The sequence below is a fragment of the Panulirus ornatus genome, chromosome 64 (genome assembly GCF_036320965.1).
Source record: "Panulirus ornatus isolate Po-2019 chromosome 64, ASM3632096v1, whole genome shotgun sequence".
Lineage (NCBI taxonomy): Eukaryota > Metazoa > Arthropoda > Malacostraca > Decapoda > Palinuridae > Panulirus > Panulirus ornatus.
The window spans coordinates 1,540,761-1,567,824 of NC_092287.1; the positions used below are offsets into that span (position 1 = coordinate 1,540,761).

The 27,064-nt window shown below is 40.3% G+C and overlaps 2 protein-coding genes across 6 annotated transcripts in view; one reads left to right on the forward strand and one right to left on the reverse strand.

Annotated features, from left to right (window-relative positions):
• LOC139746318 (uncharacterized) overlaps nucleotides 1-27,064 on the reverse strand; it is a 100,109-nt gene that overhangs the window by 18,388 nt on the left and 54,657 nt on the right. The window contains exon 1 of one of the 2 annotated variants that reach the window (XM_071657447.1): nucleotides 398-768. The exons of the other annotated variant lie outside the window; for it this stretch is intronic. Coding sequence (XP_071513548.1) covers nucleotides 398-671 — 274 coding nt within the window. The 5' untranslated portion in view covers nucleotides 672-768. Of the gene's footprint in view, nucleotides 1-397; nucleotides 769-27,064 lie in introns of those variants that run through there. 2 annotated transcript variants of the gene reach the window in all.
• LOC139746319 (GTP-binding protein 10 homolog) lies at nucleotides 315-26,578 on the forward strand. 4 transcript variants are annotated; one of them, XM_071657452.1, is made up of 8 exons: nucleotides 315-337; nucleotides 11,767-11,917; nucleotides 12,628-12,792; nucleotides 14,681-14,772; nucleotides 17,351-17,477; nucleotides 18,846-19,084; nucleotides 20,601-20,724; nucleotides 26,184-26,578. In XM_071657452.1, exons 2-8 carry the CDS (start codon nucleotides 11,785-11,787, stop codon nucleotides 26,414-26,416), a joined length of 1,113 nt encoding a protein of 370 aa, XP_071513553.1. In that variant the 5' UTR covers nucleotides 315-337; nucleotides 11,767-11,784; the 3' UTR covers nucleotides 26,417-26,578. The 4 variants fall into 4 exon arrangements, with proteins under 4 accessions (XP_071513553.1, XP_071513550.1, XP_071513551.1 ...); XM_071657449.1 differs by lacking the exon at nucleotides 315-337 and adding an exon at nucleotides 11,136-11,321; XM_071657450.1 differs by lacking the exon at nucleotides 315-337 and adding an exon at nucleotides 11,382-11,408.

Consider the following 27,064-nt stretch of genomic DNA (forward strand, 5'->3'; position numbering starts at 1 on the left):
GTACCTCTGGCAGCTAATGGTTAACTATATTTCGTACAACGATGATAATGACATCCAGGCCCTGGTTAGCTAGGTCTGGTTTGGTTGAAAATGTTTTCCCAATGTTATTTTATGTCTTTTGGCCGATTCCGACCTTTACTTATATCGCAAATATTTTTTGTGATTTCTCCCGCCCCAAACCCGACTCCCCACTTAGGTCACCCACTATCGTTGGATACAGAGAGGGCGGGGTAGGGTTCAGAGAGTAGTGATTTCCAGCAGAAAAGAAGGTCAGAATCGTGGCAAACACATTAAAACCATCGAAAAAAAACACAACATAATTTCAACTGCAAAACAGGTAAATGTCTGAATCGGGAACTTTACCCAAACTTTATCCTTACTTTAAAGCTTTACTTACCTTTGCATGCATTACTCCTTTCACACTCATATATAGTCTGCTTCGCAAAAATCTTTGGTTTGCTGAAAGTCCCTTTCTTCCCATCGTACAGCTTAGTTAAATAATCATATATAAAGTCTTGTCTGTCGATGGTGACAGGTAAAACTTCTACTCCAACTCCTTTCATTATCCTGCTCCTCGTCCTATTTTCAGCCTCTTTCCTGAGTCGTGTTAGGAAAGCGTCTGCTAAACTCATGTAGCATATAGATTTTTTTTCCTCCATTAGTGTCGTCATTGCAGGAAAATATCATAGAATTATAGACAACCATCATCTAAAACTATGTAAACATTGGCACCGAATCTAGTGATCCTGCCAGCGAACACCATTATGACCGCACGAACACCTGGACAACAAGCAACAACCTTGCTATATACTTAAAATATGTTAATCATATATATATATATATATATATATATATATATATATATATATATATATATATATATATATATATATATATATATTTTTTTTTTTTTTTTTTTTTTTGCTTTGTCGCTGTCTCCCGCGTTTGCGAGGTAGCGCAAGGAAACAGACGAAAGAAATGGCCCAACCCACCCCCATACACATGTATATACATACGTCCACACACGCAAATATACACACCTACACAGCTTTCCATGGTTCACCCCAGACGCTTCACATGCCCTGATTCAATCCACTGACAGCACGTCAACCCCGGTATACCACATCGCTCCAATTCACTCTATTCCTTGCCCTCCTTTCACCCTCCTGCATGTTCAGGCCCCGATCACACAAAATCTTTTTCACTCCATCTTTCCACCTCCAATTTGGTCTCCCTCTTCTCCTCGTTCCCTCCACCTCTTGGTCAATCTTTCCTCACTCATTCTCTCCATGTGCCCAAACCATTTCAAAACACCCTCTTCTGCTCTCTCAACCACGCTCTTTTTATTTCCACACATCTCTCTTACCCTTACATTACTTACTCGATCAAACCACCTCACACCACACATTGTCCTCAAACATCTCATTTCCAGCACATCCATCCTCCTGCGCACCACTCTATCCATAGCCCACGCCTCGCAACCATACAACATTGTTGGAACCACTATTCCTTCAAACATACACATCTTTGCTTTCCGAGATAATGTTCTCGATTTCCACACATTCTTCAAGGCTCCCAGAATTTTCGCCCCCTCCCCCACCCTATGATCCACTTCCGCTTCCATGGTTCCATCCGCTGCCAGATCCACTCCCAGATATCTAAAACACTTCACTTCCTCCAGTTTTTCTCCATTCAAACTCACCTCCCAATTGACTTGACCCTCAACCCTACTGTACCTAATAACCTTGCTCTAATTTACGTTTACTCTTAACTTTCTTCTTTCACACACTTTACCAAACTCAGTTACCAGCTTCTGCAGTTTCTCACATGAATCAGCCACCAGCGCTGTACCATCAGCGAACAACAACTGACTCACTTTCCAAGCTCTCTCATCCCCAACAGACTTCATACTTGCCCCTCTTTCCAAAACTCTTGCATTCACCTCCCTAACAACCCCATCCATAAACAAATTAAACAACCATGGAGACTTCACACACCCCTGCCGCAAACCTACATTCACTGAGAACCAATCACTTTCCTCTCGTCCTACACGTTCACATGCCTTACATCCACGATAAAAACTTTTCACTGCTTTAGCAACTTGCCTCCCACACCATATATTCTTAGTACCTTCCACAGAGCATCTCTATCAACTCTATCATATGTCTTCTCCAGATCCAAAAATGCTACATACAAATCCATTTGCTTTTCTAAGTATTTCTCACATACATTCTTCAAAGCAAACACCTGATCCACACATCCTCTACCACTTCTTAAACCACACTGCTCTTCCCCTATCTGATGCTCTGTACATGCCTTCACCCTCTCAATCAATACCCTCCAATATAATTTACCAGGAATACTCAACAAACTTATACCTCTATAATTTGAGCACTCACTCTTATCCCCTTTGCCTTTGTACAATGGCACTATGCACGCATTCCGCCAATCCTCAGGCACCTCACCATGAATCATACATACATTAAATAGCCTTACCAACCAGTCAACAATACAGTCTCCCCCATTTTTAATAAATTCCACTGCAATACCATCCAAACCTGCTGCCTTGCTGGCTTTCATCTTCCGCAAAGCTTTTACTACCTCTTCTCTGTTTATCAAATCATTTTCCCTAACCCTCTCACTTTGCACACCACCTCGACCAAAACACCCAATATCTGCCACTCGATCATCAAACACATTCAACAAACCTTCAAAATACTCACTCCATCTCTTTCTCACATCACCACTACTTGTTATCACCTCCCCATCAGCCCCCTTCACTGAAGTTCCCATTTGCTCCCTTGTCTTACGCACTTTATTTACCTCCTTCCAGAACATCTTTTTATTCTCCCTAAAATCTAATGATACTCTCTCACCCCAACTCTCATTTCCCTCTTTTTCACCTCATCCACCTTTCTCTTGACCTCCCGTCTCTTTCTTTTATACATCTCCCAATCAATTGCATTTTTTCCTTGCAAAAATCGTCCAAATGCCTCTCTCTTCTCTTTCACTAATAATCTTACTTCTTCATCCCACCACTCACTACCCTTTCTAATCAACCCACCTCCCACTCTTCTCATGCCACAAGCATCTTTTGCGCAAGCCATCACTGCTTCCCTAAATACATCCCATTCCTCTTTTTCTTTCTTTCATACTATTCGCCATTTCCCGCGTTAGCGAGGTAGTGTTAAGAACAGAGGACTGGTCCTTTGAGGGAATATGCTCACCTGACCATCTTCTCTGTTCCTCCTTTTGGAAAATTGAAAAAAAAAAAAAGAGGGGAGGATTTCCAGCCACCCGCTCCCTCCCCTTTTAGTCGCCTTCTACGACACGCAGGGAATAGGTGGGAAGTAGTCTTTCTCCCTTATCCCGAGGGATATATATATATATATATATATATATATATATATATATATATATATATATATATATATATATATATATATATTTTTTTTTTTTTATTTTTGCTTTGTCGCTGTTTCCCGCGTTTGCGAGGTAGCGCAAGGAAACAGACGAAAGAAATGGCCCAACCCACCCCCATACACATGTATATACATACGTCCACACACGCAAATATACATACCTACACAGCTTTCCATGGTTTACCCCAGACGCTTCACATGCCCTGATTCAATCCACTGACAGCACGTCAACCCCGGTATACCACATCGCTCCAATTCACTCTATTCCTTGCCCTCCTTTCACCCTCCTGCATGTTCAGGCCCCGATCACACAAAATCTTTTTCACTCCATCTTTCCACCTCCAATTTGGTCTCCCTCTTCTCCTCGTTCCCTCCACCTCTTGGTCAATCTTTCCTCACTCATTCTCTCCATGTGCCCAAACCATTTCAAAACACCCTCTTCTGCTCTCTCAACCACGCTCTTTTTATTTCCACACATCTCTCTTACCCTTACGTTACTTACTCGATCAAACCACCTCACACCACACATTGTCCTCAAACATCTCATTTCCAGCACATCCATCCTCCTGCGCTCAACTCTATCCATAGCCCACGCCTCGCAACCATACAACATTGTTGGAACCACTATTCCTTCAAACATACACATTTTTGCTTTCCGAGATAATGTTCTCGACTTCCACACATTCTTCAAGGCTCCCAGAATTTTCGCCCCCTCCCCCACCCTATGATCCACTTCCGCTTCCATGGTTCCATCCGCTGCCAGATCCACTCCCAGATATCTAAAACACTTTACTTCCTCCAGTTTTTCTCCATTCAAACTCACCTCCCAACTGACTTGACCCTCAACCCTACTGTACCTAATAACCTTGCTCTTATTCACATTTACTCTTAACTTTCTTCTTTCACACACTTTACCAAACTCAGTTACCAGCTTCTGCAGTTTCTCACATGAATCAGCCACCAGCGCTGTATCATCAGCGAACAACAACTGACTCACTTCCCAAGCTCTCTCATCCCCAACAGACTTCATACTTGCCCCTCTTTCCAAAACTCTTGCATTCACCTTCCTAACAACCCCATCCATAAACAAATTGAACAACCATGGAGACATCACACACCCCTGCCGCAAACCTACATTCACTGAGAACCAATCACTTTCCTCTCTTCCTACACGTACACAAGCCTTACATCCTCGATAAAAACTTTTCACTGCTTCTAACAACTTGCCTCCCACACCATATATTCTTAATACCTTCCACAGAGCATCTCTATCAACTCTATCATATGCCTTCTCCAGATCCATAAATGCTACATACAAATCCATTTGCTTTTCTAAGTATTTCTCACATACATTCTTCAAAGCAAACACCTGATCCACACATCCTCTACCACTTCTGAAACTACACTGCTCTTCCCCAATCTGATGCTCTGTACCTACCTTCACCCTCTCAATCAATACCCTCCAATATAATTTACCAGGAATACTCAACAAACTTATACCTCTGTAATTTGAGCACTCACTCTTATCCCCTTTGCTTTTGTACAATAGCACTATGCACGCATTCCGCCAATCCTCAGGCACCTCACCATGAGTCATACATACATTAAATAGCCTTACCAACCAGTCAACAATACAGTCACCCCCTTTTTTTAATGAATTCCACTGCAATACCATCCAAACCTGCTGCCTTACCGGCTTTCATCTTCCGCAAAGCTTTTACTACCTCCTCTCTGTTTACCAAATCATTTTCCCTAACCCTCTCACTTTGCACACCACCTCGACCAAAACACCCTATATCTGCCACTCTATCATCAAACACATTCAACAAACCTTCAAAATACTCACTCCATCTCCTTCTCACATCACCACTACTTGTTATCACCTCCCCATTTGCGCCCTTCACTGAAGTTCCCATTTGCTCCCTTGTCTTACGCACTTTATTTACCTCCTTCCAGAACATCTTTTTATTCTCCCTAAAATTTAATGATACTCTCTCACCCCAACTCTCATTTGCCCTTTTTTTCACCTCTTGCACCTTTCTCTTGACCTCCTGTCTCTTTCTTTTATACATCTCCCAATCAATTGCATTTTTTCCCTGCAAAAATCGTCCAAATGCCTCTCTCTTCTCTTTCACTAATACTCTTACTTCTTCATCCCACCACTCACTACCCTTTCTAATCAACCCATCTCCCACTCTTCTCATGCCACAAGCATCTTTTGCGCAATCCATCACTGATTCCCTAAATACATCCCATTCCTCCCCCACTCCCCTTACTTCCATTGTTCTCACCTTTTTCCATTCTGTACTCAGTCTCTCCTGGTACTTCCTCACACAAGTCTCCTTCCAAGCTCATTTACTCTCACCACCCTCTTCACCCCAACATTCACTCTTCTTTTCTGAAAACCCATACAAATCTTCACCTTAGCCTCCACAAGATAATGATCAGACATCCCTCCAGTTGCACCTCTCAGCACATTAACATCCAAAAGTCTCTCTTTCGCGCGCCTGTCAATTAACACGTAATCCAATAACGCTCTCTGGCCATCTCTCCTACTTACATAAGTATACTTATGTATATCTCGCTTTTTAAACCAGGTATTCCCAATCATCAGTCCTTTTTCAGCACATAAATCTACAAGCTCTTCACCATTTCCATTTACAACACTGAACACCCCATGTATACCAATTATTCCCTCAACTGCCACATTACTCACCTTTGCATTCAAATCACCCATCACTATAACCCGGTCTCGTGCATCAAAACCACTAACACACTCATTCAGCTGCTCCCAAAACACTTGCCTCTCATGATCTTTCTTCTCATGCCCAGGTGCATATGCACCAATAATCACCCATCTCTCTCCATCAACTTTCAGTTTTACCCATATTAATCGAGAATTTACTTTCTTACATTCTATCACATACTCCCACAACTCCTGTTTCAGGGGTATTGCTACTCCTTCCCTTGCTCTTGTCTTCTCACTAACCCCTGACTTTACTCCCAAGACCTTCCCAAACCACTCTTCCCCTTTACCCTTGAGCTTCGTTTCACTCAGAGCCAAAATATCCAGGTTCCTTTCCTCAAACATACTACCTATCTCTCCTTTTTTCACATCTTGGTTACATCCACACACATTTAGGCACCCCAATCTGAGCCTTCGCGGAGGATGAGCACTCCTCGCGTGACTCCTTCTTCTGTTTCCCATTTTAGAAAGTTTTGTCCATGTTTTGGACAATCACATGTTTACCAAATGGCGTCCTAGCTTCGTCTCTTCGATGTATATCAACTGACTGTTATATTTCTCTCTTGTGTCTCCCCTGATGATGTGATTATTACACGAAAGTGCACTTGGGAACTTTTCGTGTTTCATTTTCCCCGTGGACTCATAGCAATATACATACATATACATTTCCAACGTACACGTACACAGACATATACATGTACATGTACATATTCATATTTGTTGCTTTCATCCATTCCGTCGCCAGTCCGCTACACATATATCCATTTTGCCAATCTTTCCTCATTCATTCTCTCCATGTGTCCAAACCATTTCAACACACCGCCTTTTATGCTTTCTCAACCACACTCATCTTATTACCATACATCTCTTTTACCCTTCCATTACTTATTCGATCAAAACCACCTCACATCACATATTGTCCTCAAACATCTCATTTCCAACACATCGACCCTCCTCCGCACAACCCTATCTATAGCCTGTGCCTCACAACCATATGACATCGTTGGAACCTCACTCCTCCTCTCCATGTGACCAAACTATTTCAAAACACCCCCTTCTGCTCTCAACCACACTCTTTTTATTACCACACATTTCTCTTACTCTTTCATTACTTACCCGATCAAACCACCTCACACCACACATTGTCCTCAAACATCTCATTTCCAACACATCCACCCTCCTCCGCACAACTCCATCTATGGCCCAAATTGGAGGTGGAAAGATGGAGTGAAAAAGATTTTGTGTGATCGGGGCCTGAACATGCAGGAGGGTGAAAGGAGGGCAAGGAATAGAGTGAATTGGAACGATGTGGTATACCGGGGTTGACGTGTTGTCAGTGGAATGAATCAGGGCATGTGAAGCGTCTGGGGTAAACCATGGAAAGCTGTGTAGGTATGTATATTTGCGTGTGTGGACGTGTATGTATATACATGTGTATGGGGGTGGGTTGGGCCATTTCTTTCGTCTGTTTCCTTGCGCTACCTCGCAAACGCGGGACAGCGACAAAAAAAGAATATATATATATATATATATATATATATATATATATATATATATATATATATATATATATATATATATATATATATATATGGGTGATTTGAATGCAAAGGTGAGTAATGTGGCAGTTGAGGGAATAATTGGTATACATGGGGTGTTCAGTGTTGTAAATGGAAATGGTGAAGAGCTTGTAGATTTATGTGCTGAAAAAGGACTGATGATTGGGAATACCTGGTTTAAAAAGCGAGATATACATAAGTATACTTATGTAAGTAGGAGAGATGGCCAGAGAGCGTTATTGGATTACGTGTTAATTGACAGGCGCGCGAAAGAGAGACTTTTGGATGTTAATGTGCTGAGAGGTGCAACTGGAGGGATGTCTGATCATTATCTTGTGGAGGCTAAGGTGAAGATTTGTATGGGTTTTCAGAAAAGGAGAGTGAATGTTGGGGTGAAGAGGGTGGTGAGAGTAAGTGAGCTTGGAAAGGAGACTTGTGTGAGGAAGTACCAGGAGAGACTGAGTACAGAATGGAAAAAGGTGAGAACAATGGAAGTAAGGGGAGTGGGGGAGGAATGGGATGTATTTAGGGAATCAGTGATGGATTGCGCAAAAGATGCTTGTGGCATGAGAAGAGTGGGAGATGGGTTGATTAGAAAGGGTAGTGAGTGATGGGATGAAGAAGTGAGAGTATTAGTGAAAGAGAAGAGAGAGGCATTTGGACGATTTTTGCAGGGAAAAAATGCAATTGAGTGGGAGATGTATAAAAGAAAGAGACAGGAGGTCAAGAGAAAGGTGCAAGAGGTGAAAAAAAGGGCAAATGAGAGTTGGGGTGAGAGAGTATCATTAAATTTTAGGGAGAATAAGAAGATGTTCTGGAAGGAGGTAAATAAAGTGCGTAAGACAAGGGAGCAAATGGGAACTTCAGTGAAGGGCGCAAATGGGGAGGTGATAACAAGTAGTGGTGATGTGAGAAGGAGATGGAGTGAGTATTTTGAAGGTTTGTTGAATGTGTTTGATGATAGAGTGGCAGATATAGGGTGTTTTGGTCGAGGTGGTGTGCAAAGTGAGAGGGTTAGGGAAAATGATTTGGTAAACAGAGAAGAGGTAGTGAAAGCTTTGCGGAAAATGAAAGCCGGCAAGGCAGCAGGTTTGGATGGTATTGCAGTGGAATTTATTAAAAAAGGGGGTGACTGTATTGTTGACTGGTTGGTAAGGTTATTTAATGTATGTATGACTCATGGTGAGGTGCCTGAGGATTGGCGGAATGCGTGCATAGTGCCATTGTACAAAAGCAAAGGGGATAAGAGTGAGTGCTCAAATTACAGAGGTATAAGTTTGTTGAGTATTCCTGGTAAATTATATGGGAGGGTACTGATTGAGAGGGTGAAGGCATGTACAGAGCATCAGATTGGGGAAGAGCAGTGTGGTTTCAGAAGTGGTAGAGGATGTGTGGATCAGGTGTTTGCTTTGAAGAATGTATGTGAGAAATACTTAGAAAAGCAAATGGATTTGTATGTAGCATTTATGGATCTGGAGAAGGCATATGATAGAGTTGATAGAGATGCTCTGTGGAAGGTATTAAGAATATATGGTGTGGGAGGCAAGTTGTTAGAATCAGTGAAAAGTTTTTATCGAGGATGTAAGGCATGTGTACGTGTAGGAAGAGAGGAAAGTGATTGGTTCTCAGTGAATGTAGGTTTGCGGCAGGGGTGTGTGATGTCTCCATGGTTGTTTAATTTGTTTATGGATGGGGTTGTTAGGGAGGTAAATGCAAGAGTTTTGGAAAGAGGGGCAAGTATGAAGTCTGTTGGGGATGAGAGAGCTTGGGAAGTGAGTCAGTTGTTGTTCGCTGATGATACAGCGCTGGTGGCTGATTCATGTGAGAAACTGCAGAAGCTGGTGACTGAGTTTGGTAAAGTGTGTGGAAGAAGAAAGTTAAGAGTAAATGTGAATAAGAGCAAGGTTATTAGGTACAGTAGGGTTGAGGGTCAAGTCAATTGGGAGGTGAGTTTGAATGGAGAAAAACTGGAGGAAGTGAAGTGTTTTAGATATCTGGGAGTGGATCTGGCAGCGGATGGAACCATGGAAGCGGAAGTGGATCATAGGGTGGGGGAGGGGGCGAAAATTCTGGGGGCCTTGAAGAATGTGTGGAAGTCGAGAACATTATCTCGGAAAGCAAAAATGGGTATGTATGAAGGAATAGTGGTTCCAACAATGTTGTATGGTTGCGAGGCGTGGGCTATGGATAGAGTTGAGCGCAGGAGGATGGATGTGCTGGAAATGAGATGTTTGAGGACAATGTGTGGTGTGAGGTGGTTTGATCGAGTGAGTAACGTAAGGGTAAGAGAGATGTGTGGAAATAAAAAGAGCGCGGTTGAGAGAGCAGAAGAGGGTGTTTTGAAGTGGTTTGGGCACATGGAGAGGATGAGTGAGGAAAGATTGACCAAGAGGATATATGTGTCGGAGGTGGAGGGAACAAGGAGAAGAGGGAGACCAAATTGGAGGTGGAAAGATGGAGTGAAAAAGATTTTGTGTGATCGGGGCCTGAACATGCAGGAGGGTGAAAGGAGGGCAAGGAATAGAGTGAATTGGAGCGATGTGGTATACCGGGGTTGACGTGCTGTCAGTGGATTGAATCAAGGCATGTGAATCGTCTGGGGTAAGCCATGGAAAGCTGTGTAGGTATGTATATTTGCGTGTGTGGACGTATGTATATACATGTGTATGGGGGGGGTTGGGCCATTTCTTTCGTCTGTTTCCTTGCGCTACCTCGCAAACGCGGGAGGCGGCGACAAAGTATAATAAATAAATATAATAAATATATATATATATATATATATATATATATATATATATATATATATATATATATATATAAATTAGGGCTATTTTAATATATACACTAAATATTAATAAAAGTCTTAATAGATTATAGTAATTTGATTTGATACATGAAATAATCCATTTAATAATAGTTTGATTTACAGTAATTTCTGTTGGTACTCCTTGCTACTTTTGAGGTTTATTCACAATGTATTCCACTCTTTATTTCACTCTAGATTACATAATTTAATCTGATAGTGGCAAGCAAGGTATTATTAAAGAAATGTCCTATGCTACGTCTTTTGTTTCGTAATTTTTTTGTCTGAATATACAATAATAGCCCGTGAGAAAACCGTCCCTAAGACCTGTATAGTTGAGCTGCTTTTCTTGGAAAGTTGACAATTAGCTAATTATACCAACATATTTCATGGTCTATACAATTTGATGAGTGTGCTAACCCACCACATCTGCATAATATGGTTACAGAGATATTGTGAAACTTGGTTCTAACAGGAAGTGGTCTATATGTCTGAATGCTTGATATCATTCTCACCTCCTACCGTAATATGACCATTTTATTACAATATCACATTAAATTGCTTTACTATAAATGTCTTCTTGGGTTATAGGTCGTTATAAGTGGGTATAATTGCTCGCTGGTATCGTGGGTCGCTGGCACTTTGCACTGTCTAAGGCAAAAGCAAAACAAACTTTGGATATAACTTCTTTTCCAAATGTTTTAATTGGTTTGTTTGGTATGGTGTAAGTGACAGGTCATCTGCCCATGTTTGCTGGCCTCTGATCTTTTACAAATTTATGGATTTGGAAGGTACGTCTCGAACAGCCGATCCTTTTCTCCATATCTGTTGGCTTTGGAATCTAACTTTTTCATTTGTAGTTTTGACATCAGTTACATGTGGGTATCTTTATTTCATGGCTTTGGTAAAACATTGTTTTACTTGTATTGTGTACCTTTTGTTAGATGTCGGGAAATGATAGTACATCGTTAAGAAGGATCTGTCGAATCGATTGAAGAGATAGACCATGTGAAATATGGAAATATATTCCTGATATTGTTTTGCCAAAATGAACTCATACATACAGCCTTTGCTGTGCTGAATAGTTGAAGACTGCACAAGCATTTATTTTCATGGTTTGTAGAGGGTTATCAAGTTTTTCCATTCATGAACCTAAACGTACTAAGATAAGCATCTCCACTTCTAGGTGGTAAATGTTTGTAATATTTTGAAGTAATCATTATGTTTTATACGCAGACTTAGTGATTTGGAAAGATGAAGCGTTTTAGCAAACGTTTTATGGACACCCTTCGACTTCACGTGAGAAGTGGTAGAGGGGGTATGGGACAACCTCGTTATGGGGGTATTGGAGGCAAAGGAGGAGACATATATGTGGAAGCCCAAGAAGGTAACTATGCTCATGGATGTTGTGCAAGTGAATAGATGCTTTGATTGATAATGTAACTTTTCTGTGTTGTATGTGTCTGGTGATTTTTTTTTCATATTTCCCTGCATAAATTGGGCTCAGGAACCTCACTGAGGATGTCTTCCCCACCATTCCACTGAATGTTATGGTAAGATGTGATTTCTTACTGGCAATTCCCATAAGTTGTATTTTTTAGGAATTCATCTCCAATAGTATGCCTGGACTAAGTGTACTTAAATGATAATGTAAAGCATGCATAGTAGATAAAGTACAGGGAACACAATACAGTTTTAGCATATATGGTTCGTTTATGAATTAAGTATGCATTCATATTTCCAAAGATTTCATGTTTTATCAATTGAGTTGCCAAATAGCACTTGATGAACTGATTTCGTGGGATTGCCAAACAGTTGAAATATTAATTGGAAGATATGCAATATGAAATGTAATCATACTCGCCAGCCAATGTAGATCATACTTAGAGTGATAAAACATAAAAGTTAAGTATCAGTAATGGAAGAGAAGCTTGGATGTTGTGTTTGTGAAACTGAGCAGTGTTGTTTCCACCTTAGATTCATAGTTATACTTACACTGTATGATAATGAAAAACACAGGTTATGAACGCATTGTTTTATATATGATTTTTGAAATACTGATTAAATGTTAGCCAGTGTATTTATTTCCTTGGACAGAGCAAACGCTTCGAAAAATATTGGAGGCTAATCCACAGAAGCGCTGGAGTGCAGCTAGTGGTGGTGATAGCCAAAAGTTTCGCATCTGTGGAGAAGCTGCAAAGGACCTTATCATACCTGTTCCTGTTGGAACTACAGTCAGATTAGATCAAAACAAAGTACTTGGTTAGTTTTTTTGCATTCAGAATTTTTTCACATATAGTTTTTATCCAGGGTGTAAGGCATGTGTACAAGTAGGAAGAGAAGAGAGTAATTGGTTCTCAGTGAAGGTAAGTCTGTGGCAGGGGTCTGTGATGTCCCCATGGTTATTAAATTTGTTTATGGTTGGAGTGGTTAGGGAGGTAACTACAAGAGTCTTGGAGAGAGGCACAGCTATGCTGTCTTTTAGGGATGAGAGATCCTGGGAAATGAGTCAGTTTTTGTTTGCCGATGATACTGCACTAGTGGCTGATTAGAGTGAGAAACTGCAGAAGTTGGTGACTGAATGTGGAAAAGTGGGTGAAAGGAGAAAGTTGAGAGTAAATGTGAATAAAAGCAAGGTTATTAGGTTCAGCAGGGTTGAGGGACAAGTTAGTTGGGATATAAGATTGAAGAGAGAAAAATTGGAGGAAGTGAAGTGTTTTAGATATCTGGGAGTGGACTTGGCAGTGAATGGAATCATGGAAGTGGAAGTGTCATAGGGTGGAGGAGGGAACGAGAATGAATGTTTGGAAGGAGAGAATGTTATCTCGTAGAGCAAAAATAAGTATGTTTGAAGGAATAGTAGTTCCAACATTATTGTATGATGTCAAGGTGTGGGCTATAGGCAGAGTTATATGGAGGAGGGTGTATGTGTTGGAAATGAAATTCTGAGGACAGTATGTAGTGTGAGTTGGTTTGATCGAGTAAGTAATGAAAGGGTAAGAGAGATGTGTGTAAATAAAAAGAGTGTAGTTGAGAGAGCAGAAGAGGTGTGTTGAAATGGTTTGGACATGTGTGTTGAAATGGTTTGGACATATGGAGAGAATTAGTGAGGAAAGGTTGATAAAAAGGATATATGTGTCAGAGGTAGAGGGAACAAGAAGTGAGATACCACATTGGAGGCAGAGGGATGGAGTGAAAAAGATTTTGAGTGATCAGGGCCTGAACATACAGGAGGGTGAGAGGCATGCAAGGAATAGAGTGAATTAGAATGATGTTGTATACCAAGGTCAACATGCTGTCGGTGGACTGAACCAGGGCATGTGAAACATCTAGGGTAAAGCATAGAAATATTGTGGGAACTGTATGTGGATAGGGAACTGTGGTTTTAGTGCATTACACATGCAATTGTCCAATCGCTTGTTTACCATATATATATATATATATATATAGAAATATATATATATTTTTTTTTTTTTTTTGCTTTGTCGCTGTCTCCCGCGTTTGCGAGGTAGCACAAGGAAACAGACGAAAGAAATGGCCCAACCCACCCCCATACACATGTATATACATACACGTCCACACACCCAAATATACATACCTACACAGCTTTCCATGGTTTACCCCAGACGCTTCACATGCCCTAATTCAATCCACTGACAGCACGTCAACCCCGGTATACCACATCGATCCAATTCACTCTATTCCTTGCCCTCCTTTCATCCTCCTGCATGTTCAGGCCCCGATCACACAAAATCTTTTTCACTCCATCTTTCCACCTCCAATTTGGTCTCCCACTTCTCCTCGTTCCCTCCACCTCCGACACATATATCCTCTTGGTCAATCTTTCCTCACTCATTCTCTCCATGTGCCCAAACCATTTCAAAACACCCTCTTCTGCTCTCTCAACCACGCTCTTTTTATTTCCACACATCTCTCTTACCCTTACGTTACTTACTCGATCAAACCACCTCACACCACATATTGTCTTCAAAACATCTCATATATATTGTGAACTATACAAGGATGTACTTTAAATATATGAGGAAATTTTCTGTTATCTTCTTTCAATAGGCATCTATTTTAGTTTTTTAATGGTAATTCTAAATACATATAAGACAGTAAAGTATGTAAATAAACTCTGTTATTCCAGGTGAAGTTAACCAAAAAGGAGATAAAGTTCTTGTTGCTAGAGGTGGTGCCGGTGGTTCTTCCATTAACAAATATAATGGACAAAAGGGGCAGGTACCTATTTTCTGTAACATTTGTATTGCACAGTATTTGATAAGCAAGATGTCCCTGTAATTTCAGAGGCTAGAATGTTTACCTAAGTAGTTCAGGCAAATCAGTGCAAATGACATAAGGGGAGTGGGGAAGGAATGGGATGTATTTAGGGAAGCAGTGATGGCTTGCACAAAAGATGCCTGTGGCATGAGAAAGGTGGGAGGTTGGCAGATTAGAAAGGGTAGTGAGTGGTGCGATGAAGAAGTAAGATTGTTAGTGAAAGAGAAGAGAGAGGCATTTGGACAATTTTTGCTGGGAAATAGTGCAAATGACTAGGAGATGTATAAATGAAAGAGGCAGGAGGTCAAGAGAAAGGTGCAAATGAGAAATGGCGTGAGAGAGTATCATTAAATTTTAGGGAGAATATAAATACGTTTTGGAAGGAGGTAAATAAAGTGTGTAAGACAAGAGAACAAATGGGTACATTGGTGAAGGGGGCTAATGGGGAGGTAAAAACAAGTAGTGGTGAAGGGAGAAGGAGATAGAGTGAGTATTTTGATGGTTTACTGAATGTGTTTGATGATAGAGTGGCAGATATAGGGTGTTTTGGTTGAGGTGGTGTGCTAAGTGAGAGGATCAGGGAGAGTGGTTTGGTAAACAGAGAAGAGGTAGTGAAAGCTTTGTGGAAGATGAAAGCCAGAAAGGTGGTGGGTTTGGATGGTATTGCAGTGGAATTTATTAAAAAAGGGGGTGACTGTGTTGGTATGAATATTAAATGTATGTATGGTTCATGGTGAAGTGCCTGAGGATTTGCAGAATGCATGCATAGTGTCATTGTATAAAAGCAAAGGGGATAAAGGTGAGTGTTCAAATTACGGAGGTGTACGTTTGTTGAGTATTCCTGGGAAGTTGTATGGGAGGGTATTGATTTAGAGGGTGAAGGCATGTACAGAGCATCAGATTGGGGAAGAACAATGTGGTTTCAGAAGTGGTAGAGGATGTATGGATCAGGTGTATGCTTTGAAGAATGTATGTGAGAAATGCTTAGAAAAACAGATGGATTTGTATGTAGCATTTATGGATGTGGAGAAGGCACATGATAAAGTGAGATGCTCTTTGGAGGGTATTAAGAGTATATGGTGTGGGAAGTAAGTTGCTAGGAGTGACAAGTTTTTATCAAGGATGTAATGCATGTGTACAAGTAGGAAGAGAGGGAAATGATTGGTTCCCAGTGAATGTTGGTTTGCAGCAGGGGTGCGTGATGTCTCCATGGCTGTTTAATTTGTCTATGGATGGGGTTGTTAGGGAGGTGAAGCAAGAGTTTTGGGTAGAGGAGCAAGTATGCAATCTGTTGTGGATGAGAGGGATTGGGAAGTGAGTCTGTTGTTGTTCACTGATGATACAGTGCTGGTTGCTGATTTGGGTGAAAAACTGCAGAAGTTGGTGACTGAGCTTGGTAAAGTGTGTGAAAGAAGAAAGCTGAGAGTAAATGTGAATAAGTGCAAGGTTATTAGGTTCACTAGGGTTGAGGGACACGTAAATTGGGAAGTAAGTCTGAATGGAGAAAAACTGGAGGAAGTGAAGTGTTTTAGATATCTGGGAGTGGATTTGGCAGCGGATGGAACCACAAAAACAGAAGTGAGTTACAGGGTGGGGGAGGGGGCGAAGGTTCTGTAAGCATTGAAGAATGTGTAGAAGGCGAGAACATTATCTCGGAGAGCAAAAATGGGTATGTTTGAAGGAATAGTGGTTCCAACAATGTTATGTGGTTGTGAGGCATGGGCTATAGATAGGGTTGTACGGAATAGGGGGGATGTGTTGGAAATGAGATGTTTGAGGACAATATGTGGTGTGAGGTGGTTTGATCGAGTAAGTAATAGTAGGGTAAGAGAGATGCGTGGTAATAAAAAGAGTGTGGTTCTGAGAGCAGAAGAGGGTGTATTGAAATGGTTTGGTCACATGATGAGAATGAGTGAGGAAAGATTGACAAAGAGGATATATGTGTCAGAGGTGGAGGGAACAAGATGTGGGAGACCAAATTGGAGGTGGAAGGATGGAGTGAATAAGATTTTGAGGAATTGGGGCCTGAATATACAGGAGGGTGAAAGGCACGCAAGGAATAGAGTGAATTGGAATGATGTGGTATATCGGGGTTGACGTGCTGTTACTGGATTGAACCAGGGCATGTGAAGCATCTGGGGTAAACCATGGAAAGTTTTGTGGGGCCTGGATGTGGAAAGTGAGCTGTTTCTTTCACTCTTTTTGTCCTTAAAAGTCAGGCCTAGAAACAGGTGAGGAGCAGTGATTTACTTATACATTCTTGTTTTTACCTTTCTTTCTACTAGACATCATTGAAGCACATTTTGCATGTGTCATGTATTTTACTATTATAAAATGATTTCAGACACTAAACATTACTAATTTGATATTAAGCAAGGAAGTATCTTTTTCTTATATGTTATGATTATTGCTAAAACTTTTTAGACAATTAGTAGTAGTTTAATTGATTGGCAAGATGATCTGCTTTGAAATATCCCTCATTTAATTCAGTACCTCCATGGTTGGATTGTATCATGAATTATGCTATTTTTCCCAACAGGTACAGAACATACAGCTTGAGCTAAAGCTAATAGCAGATGTGGGCCTTGTGGGTTTTCCAAATGCTGGAAAATCAACATTGTTGAGAGCTATCTCTAATGCTAAACCCAAGGTTGCTAGTTATCCCTGTGAGTAATTCTGTATTACCCAATTTTCGTCTTGGTGTTAGGCAAATGCAGAGAGTTGAGTTGTAATAGGGAAGGCCAAGAATGCATAGTGCATGAAAATTCACAGAGTATGTAAAGTTCAAATGTACGAAATGGTTCTTTATTCTTGCTGCTCACCTTTCCTACTTCAGCGAGGTATTGTCAGGAACAGACAAACTAAGTATTGAGGAAACATTCTCTCTTGGTTCCTCCTTCCACTCCTCCTTTTAGAAACATATTGTATGTAGAGAGGATTTCTAGCTCCCTTGCCCAGTAATATCAATAATGATATTCATACACTGTACTCCAAGTTTTGCCAACTTTCCTTCACCCACTATCCACAACCAAGTCCCACAGATCTTTTCAGTTTCCCTTGGCTGCTTCATATACCCTGGTTCAGTCCATTGACAGCATATTAACCCCTGTATATCACATTACTCCAATTCACTCTATCCTGTGAATGCCTTTTACCCTTTGTATGTTCAGGCCTTGAGCACTCAAAATATGTACACTTCATCCATCCATCTCCAAGCAGGGCTTCCCATTCTCCTTGTCCCCTTCACTTCTGACATGTATATATATATCCTCTTTGTCAGCCTCTCCTCACTCATTCTCTCCATATGTTCAAACCATTTTAGCACACCCTCTTCAGCTTTCTCAGCCACACTTACCATATTGCCACACCTCTCTTACCTTTTTATTATTTTCTTGACCAAACCATTTCACACCACATATCATCTTCAAACATTTCATTTCCATCACATCTACTCTCCTCCACACCTTCTCATTTATAGCCTATATCTTGCATTCATTATCCCTGGGGATAGGGGAGAAAGAATATTTCCCATGTATTCCCTGCGTGTCGTAGAAGGCGACTAAAAGGGGAGGGAGCGGGTGGCTGGAAATCCTCCCCTCTCTTTTTTTTTTTTTTTCCAAAAAGAAGGAACAGAGAAGGGGGCCAGGTGAGGATATTCCCTCATAGGCCCAGTCCTCTGTTCTTAATGCTACCTTGCTAATGCGGGAAATGGCGAATAGTATGAAAGAAAGAAAAATCTTGCATTCATACAACATTGTTGGGACTGCCACCTTCAAACATACCCATTTTTGCCCTCCCAAAATGAAGATAGTGCTATGAATATTAAGTTCACTCATTCTTTATTCGGTTGATGTGTGTGAATAAAGAAATTGGTTTGATCGATATAGATGATAGATTTAAGAGCCCTTCAACTGATTATTGATAAAAATGGTTCTTTTCAAATAGTCCTTCCACATTCCTGCAACAAGTTTCAAAAATGTTTTAATTACTGTATTTTGAAAGTGACGATCTGTTTTACTTGTCCTTTCTTCTAGTCACAACATTACAGCCAAACATTGGCATGGCAGAATTCCATGATGGACATCAGGTCAGCATTGCAGACCTTCCTGGGCTAATTGAAGGTTCTTGGGCAAATTTTGGCATGGGACATAAGTTCCTGAGACATGTTGAAAGAACCAAGCTCCTTTTATTTGTTGTTGATGTCAATGGTTTTCAACTTGGGCCCAAACACCCACATCGGAGTGTAACAGAAAATGTCATCATTTTGAATAAGGTAAGATGAATTTTTGTACAGAAGCCAATACATACATAGGGTAATTTAACAGTGATAGATATTAGGCTGGATTCTTTAAAGAATGGTAGTTACATTGTATAGGCACTCATATTACCATGGTTTTAGAATTTAACAGATAAAATTCATATAACTTAGGTTTAGGGATTTTTTTTAAGTGTTCTAGGCACTTTTAAGCATTCCAAGCACTGATGCCCTGGGGCTGGGGGAACACCATGGAAATGTCAGGGAGACTAACTTGTAGATAGGGAGCTGTGGTTTCAGTGCATTACACATGACAGTTAGAGAATGGACGCGAGTATGAGAAAAAAGTTTGTCCACAATTCCCTTTAGTGGGTTCTTATCTAATGCATGAATTGATACTCATCCACATGTTCAGATGAATATAGAAGATATAAATGCAAGTGTTACCTGGCATTAGTAGTCATTTCGTGTGACCATCTGGCTGGCCCCAGGAACACGAGTTTTGTGCATATTCTTAAAATAATGCGGGTAATTTAGGTAAGTGCAAAATAGGAAAACCATATTAAAGATGCATGAACTATTGAAACATGATTGTGCCCTTCTGGATTAGGTTAAAGGCCATCTTCACTGTATTCTTATCTGCACATTTAGTTGATAATTAAATGCCACCTTCTCTATATCCTCATCACATTCATTAGTGATAGTGTCATGCAGTTATATGTTAGCCAGTGGTCTGTGGTTCAGGTGTATTACTGTTACTGGCATTTTTATTGTTTTTTACAGTTATGGGATAGTGAAGGTCTCCACTAGCTTGTCTGTATATGGAAGAAGGAAAAGTGAATGCCCCGTGATGCCCAAGTTATTATTTTTTTGTATGGAATAGTGTAAAATGTTTTGTGTATGTCTGTTGAGGCAAGTATTGAGTGAGAGTGAGTTATTTTATACTGAAGGCATTTAATGAGAACTGAGAAAATTGAGAGGTGAAAGCCTGAAAGTGCATGGAACTGAAACTGCTTTATGGTTGCTTGTAAGGTGATTTCATTAAGGGTGATTCTTGTATAGGGATTTTTTCTGAGTTATACATGAGAAAAATGGGTCTGTATGATGTGAGAGGTTTGTTGGTCTATAGGGTACTTTGTCCACCATGATATTATTTCCATGCACTGGTCTGATTTATACACCATATACATTGTTCCTATTCAGTAATTTGATTTATAAACCTTAAAGTTGTTTCCATGTAGTAACTTGGTGTATACACCATAAAATTTGAATCTCTACAGTAATGTGATTTTTGCACCACACTGCAGTATCAGACTTAATTGGTGACACGGTGTTCAAGCCAGAAAGGCTATCAGTTGAGGGATGAAAAAGTTACACTTTGATATTGCTATGACCTGATCAAAAATGATTGCTTTGTCTGATAACTGTGACCTTGAGTCAGGCATGTCATAGGCCATTCATTGCGTTCTGGCCATAGATCTCCTTAGTATTTCATAATTTACTTTGATATACATTCATATCCTATCTTTTGCAGGAACTGGAGATGTATTCCTCAGACTTGCTCGAGAAGCCAGCCATATTGATGGTCAACAAAATGGATTGCCTACTTGCTGAAACAAAACTTGAGAATCTTTTAAAAGATCTCAGTCAGATGAAGGGTGAGTCCCATTTGATTTTGTGTTTATTTTGTCTTTTGTTTGTGTGATGGATAGTAGGAAATAAAATCCACCTCAAATATTTGGTCATTCCTACACTTTAAATATTGACAGTTTAGGGTCAAAGTCCGTAGTTCTGGAAAAGGAAATTATGAAAGGTGTTTTTTCCACATGCTCCAGTTTTCATAGGGTTCATCATTTTTGCTTTTCTTTTCTGATTATGTGCAAGTAGGATACCAAATTCCAACCCCACAGGTAAGAAGAGACAGAGTTGCTAAATTGGTATCTATGCAAGTGGAAACGATGAATGGTAATAGATGGGGAACCGATAAATTTTAAGGATGGTATTGGGAAAGCTTCAGTTCAAGGTACTTGAGGTATTTTCTGTTGCTGTTTTGTTTATTAGAACTATGATTGAAAATGATATTACCTATTAGTTTCCCTAAAGCATATTATACTTTTCAAGAGGGGATAGGGGAGAAAGAATACTTCCCATGCATTCCTCACATGTCGTAGAAGGCAACTAAAGGGGACAGGAGCGGGGGGTTAGAAACCTTCCCCGTCTTGTATTTTAACTTTCTAAAAGGGGAAACAGAAGACGGAGTCATGCAGGGAGTGCTCATCCTCCTTGAAGGCTCAGATTGGGGTGTCTAAATGTGTGTGGATGTAACCAAGATGAGAAAAAAGGAGAGATAGGTAGTATGTTTGAGGAAAGGAACCTGGATGTTTTGGCTCTGAGTGAAATGAAGCTCAAGGGTAAAGGGGAAGAGTGGTTTGGGAATGTTTTGGGAGTAAAGTCCGTGGTTGGTGAGAGGACAAGAGCAAAGGGAAGGAATAGCAGTACTCCTGAAACAGGAGTGATGGGAGTATGTGATAGAGTGTAAGAAAGCAAACTCTAGATTAATATGGGTAAAACTGATAGTGGATGGAGAGAGATGGGCGATTATTGGTGCATATGCAACTGGGCATGAGAAGAAAGATCATGAGAGGCAAGTGTTTTGGGAGCAGCTGAGTGAGTTTGTCAGTAGTTTTGATGTACGAGACCAGGTTATAGTGATGGGTGATTTGAATGCAAAGGTGAGTAATGTGGCAGTTGAGGGAATAATTGGTGTACATGGGGTGTTCAGTGTTGTAAATGGAAATGGTGAAGAGATTGTAGATTTGTGTGCTGAAAAAGGACTGGTGATTGGGAATACCATGTTTAAAAAGAGAGATGTACATAAGTATGTAAGTAGGAGAGATGGCTAGAGAGCGTTATTGGATTACATGTTAATTGATAGGCGCATGAAAGAGAGACTTTTGGATGTTAATGTGCTGAGAGGTGCAACTGGAGGGATGTCTGATATCATTATCTCGTGGAGGCAAAGGTGAAGATTTGTAGAAGTTTTCAGAAAAGAAGAGAGAATGTTGGGGTGAAAAGAGTGGTGAGAGTAAGTGAGCTTGGGAAGGAGACTTGTGTGAGGAATTACTAGGAGAGACTGAGTGCAGAATGGAAAAAGGTGAGAGCAAAGGATGTAAGGGGAGTGGGGGAGGAATGGGATGTATTTAAGGAAGCAGTGATGACTTGCACAAAAGATGCTTGTGGCATGAGAAGCATAGGAGGTGGGCAGATTAGAAAGGGTAGTGAGTGGTGGGATGAAGAAGCAAGATTATTAGACAAAGAGAAGAGAGAGGCATTTGGACGAGTTTTGCAGGGAAATAGTGCAAATGAGTGGGAGGTGTATAAAAGAAATAGGCAGGAGGCCAAGAGAAAGGTACAAGAGGTGAAAAAGAGGGCAAATGAGAGTTGGGGTGAGAAAGTATCATTAAATTTTAGGGAGGATGAAAAGATGTTTTGGAAGGAGGTAAATAAATTGCATAAGACAAGAGAACAAATGGGAACATCGGTGAAAGAGGCTAATGTGAGGTGATAAGTAGTGGTGATGTAAGAAGGAGATGGAGTGAGTATTTTGAAGGTTTGTTGAACGTGTTAGATGATAGTGCGGCAGGTATAGGGTGTTTTGGTCGAGGTGATGTGCGAAGTGAGAGGGATAGGGAGAAATTTGGTAAACAGAGAAGAGGTAGTAAAAGCTTTGCAGAAGATGAAAGCCGGCAACGCAGTGGGTTTGGATGGTATTGTAGTGGAATTTATTAAAAATGGGGGTGACTGTGTTGTTGGCTGGTTGGTAAGGATATTTAATGTATGACTCATAGAGAGGTGCCTGAGGATTGGCAGAATGCATGCATAGTGCCATTGTACAAAGGCAAAGGGGATGAAGGTGAGTGCTCAAATTACAGAGGTATAAGTTTGTTGAGTATTCCTAGGAAATCATATGGGAGGGTATTGATTGAGAGAGTTAAGGTATGTACAGAGCATCAGATTGGGGAAGAGCAGTGTGGTTTCAGAAGTGGTAGAGGATGTGTGGATCAGGTGTTTGTTTTGAAGAATATATGTAAGAAATACTTAGAAAAGCAAATGGATATGTATGTAGCATTTATGGATCTGGAGAAGGCATATGATAGAGTTGATGGAGATGCTCTGAGGAAGGTATTAAGAATATATGGTGTGGAAGGCAAGTTGTTAGAAGCAGTGAAAAGTTTTTATCGAGGATGTAAGGCATGTGTATGAGTAGGAAGAGGGGAAAGTGATTAGTTCTCAGTAAATGTCAGTTTGCGGCAGGGGTGCGTGATGTCTCCATGGTTGTTTAATTTGTTTATGGATGGGGTTGTTAGGGAGGTGAATGCAAGAGTTTTGGAGAGAGGGGCAAGTATGCTCTCTGTTGTGGATGAGAGAGCTTGAGAAGTGAGTCAGTTGCTGTTCGCTGATGATACAGTGCTGGTTGCTGATTCGCGTGAGAAATTGCAGAAGCTGGTGACTGAGTTTGGTAAAGTGTGTGAAAGAAGAAAGCTGAGAGTAATTGCAAATAAGAGCAAGGTTATTAGATACAGTAGGGTTGAGGGACAAGTCAATTGGAAGGTAAGTTTGAATGGTGAAAACCTGGAGGAAGTGAAGTGTTTTAGATATCTGGGAGTGGATTTGGCTGCAGATGGAACCATGGAAGCGGATGTGAGTCACAGGGTGGTGGAGGGGGCGAAAGTTTTGGGAGCGTTGAAAAATGTGTGGAAGTCGAGAACATTATCTCAGAAAGCAAAAATGGGTATGTTTGAAGGAATAGTGGTTCCAACAATGTTATATGGTTGCGAGGAGTGGGCTATAGATAAAGTTGTGCGGAGGAGGGTGGATGTGTTGGAAATGAAATGTCTGAGGACAATATGTGGTGTGAGGTGGTTTGATCGAGTAAGTAATGAAAGGGTAAAAGAGATGTGTGGTAATAAAAAGAGTGTGGTCGAGAGAGCAGAAGAGGGTGTTTTGAAATGGTTTGGTCACATGGAGAGAATGAGTGAGGAAAGATTGACCAAGAGGATATATGTGTCAGAGGTGGAGGGGTCAATGTGCTGTCATTGGATTGAACTAGGGCATATGAAGCGTCTGGGGTAAACCATGGAAAGTTTTGTGGGGCCTGGATGCAGAAAGGGAGCTGTGGTTTTGGTGCATTATACATGACAGCTAGAGACTGAGTGTGAACGAATGTGGCCTTTGTTGTCTTTACCTAGCGCTACCTTGCATGCATGTGGGGGGAGGGTGTTGTCATTTCATGTGTGGCAGGGTTGTGACAGGAATGAATAAAGACAGCAAGTATCAGTTATGTACATGTGTATATATGTATATGTCTGTGTATGTATATATATGTATATGTTGAAATGTAAAGGTATGTATATGTGCATGTGTGGATTTCTTTGTTTATACATGTGTATGTGGGTGGGTTGGGCCATTCTTTCGTCTGTTTCCTTGCGCTACCTTGCTAATGCGGGAGACAGTGACAATGATAAATAATGAATAAAGAGGTTTGATATTTCAGGAAGATATATAATTGTGCAAAAGTATGTGTCACATAGGAATATGATAGGTTAATAGGTAAGAAGAATAGAGGTGTTTAGAGGGGAGAAAGAATACTGCTGACATATTCCCTGCATGTTGTAGAAGGTAACTAAGAAGGGTGGGAGCAAGGAGCCATAAATCATTTCCTCCTGATTTACTTTCCAAATGTAGGAACAAAGAAAGAAGCCAAGTGAGGATTTTTTCCTCTAAGGTTTAGACATCTGTTCTTAGGCTTATCTTATTCAAGTGGGAAACAGCACAATATGCATATAAAAAAAGAAAGGCTTTCTGAGAAGGATATGTAACCCTGTCATTGTGCTGGGCCACCTTTGTGGCTAATCATAGCACATTGTGCACTAAGCTACATTTGTGTCTTCAATTGTTACACCATCATTTGAATTTCAGGCTGATGTTTGATTCCATGTTTTACCCATAGATGTTGTTAGCAACATAAAAATAGCTGAAAAAATTCACATGCATCAAAGATCTTAGACTGTCTAAGAAAGTTTAATTGCCTTTTCATTGTGCTGAGCCACATTTGTGGCCAGACAGTACATTTACATAAAGCTATATTTGTGGCTTTAGGGTTTCATGCATGTGTATTTTTTCCAGCTGTTTTTACATTGCTAGCATCATCTGTGGGTAAAATGAGGAATCAGACATCAGCTAGAAATTCAAATAATGGTGTGACAATTGAAAGACACGAATGTAGCTCAGTGCAAAACATGCTATGACCAGTCACAAAGATGGCCCAGCACAATGACAGGGTTACATAACCTTCTCAGAAAGTTTTTTTTCTTTCATGAATACTGTCCTGTTTCCTGCTGAATAAGATAACCTAAAGAACAGATGTCTAAACCTTAGAGGAAAAAATCCTCATGTTTGCAGAGGCTCTCACCTAATGTTCCTACTGACTACTTTTACCTAATGCTCCTGCCTAATGTTCCTACCTACTACTACTTTCAAATGTTACTACCTAATGTTCTTGTCTAAATTTTTCTATCAACTACTTCTCTATATTGCTCTACCATTTTGCCAGAAGGCATGGCTAGCGCACAATGGTTCTGGCCAACTACATCTATCTGTTGCTTCTACCATTTTGCCAAAAGGTATTGTTAGTGCATAGTGCTTACCACAAGATAATCTAGTTACTAAGAACAAGTTGTGTCAATTAAGTGTTGTCTGGTGTTACATATGATAAGGAGGGATTGCATGTTTATGGACAGAATGCCAGTAGTCCATGTGTGGGTGAGGTGGAAAGAAAAGACAGCTACCTGGGTCAGAGAACTGCAACTTGACAATTAATGAAGTGCTGGCTTACTACATAGCTGTTACTAACCCTCCCAATACCTAGGCGGGTAGCGATGGCAGTATATCTCCCTCGTCGTTGGCTGCCTACCATCTACTACCTATCATGACACATGACAGCTAGAAGTTCAAATAAGAATGCAAATGCATCTGTAGGGCAGTGACCTGAATTTGCTTGTGAATGTTTGGGTTTCTAATTCATATTAACAATGATTCCTCTCTTTCTATGTTTCAGAGATATCCTTGAATTTCCCAGAAGAATTCTGTCCAGACCAATTAGTAACATTTGAAGATATTATACCATGTTCAGCACGGGCAAACAGAGCTTCAGTGAATTATTTAAAGGAACGTCTGCGTGAAATACTAAACTTTCATGGAGACCAAGAGAGAAATCAGGTAGCTATTGAGACTAAAGCTAGGGAAAAAATTCAAAGACAACTCACAGAAAGAAGTATAAAGCTAGTGTAACTTTAACTCCATTTCAACTTTTGATATTTTGAACATATTGCAATATATTCATAAATGCATTATACCAGCTGAAATGATTGTTATCATTCGTTTGATTTATGCTCATTATATTCAATAAATTATAGATATGTATTCAGTATATATTATAAACATTGTGCTCACTACTTTCTCTTATTTATCCAACAATCTGAATCTGAAATTTATCAGCCATTTTGAATATCAACAAGGGCCTTACTAAGTGAAAGATAAGAATATATATTAGGCCCTTTTAAGGAAGAAAATAGAGGAGAAACACTATTACACTTATGCCTGAGAAACAACCTCAAGATTAAGAAAAGCTACTACAAACATAATGAAGCATCATTATATATAGGATAGATAAAGGTGGAATAAAACCACTGGATGATATGTCCAAAGGCCAGTAATAGAAGAATGTCTTTAAACATGATGGTCTTACCAGAAATATGACTGAAATTTTACCATTAACTGTGCATAACAGATTTAAAAATGACAGAGGTATGAGCACATCAAAATTTTGATAGAAAAGTAAAGAAAAATAAGATTAGACAGGAACTGGATAAGGGTGAAATATGAATGTATAAAAGGATGGAGCGAAAAAGATTTTGAGCAATCAGGGCTGAGTGTGAA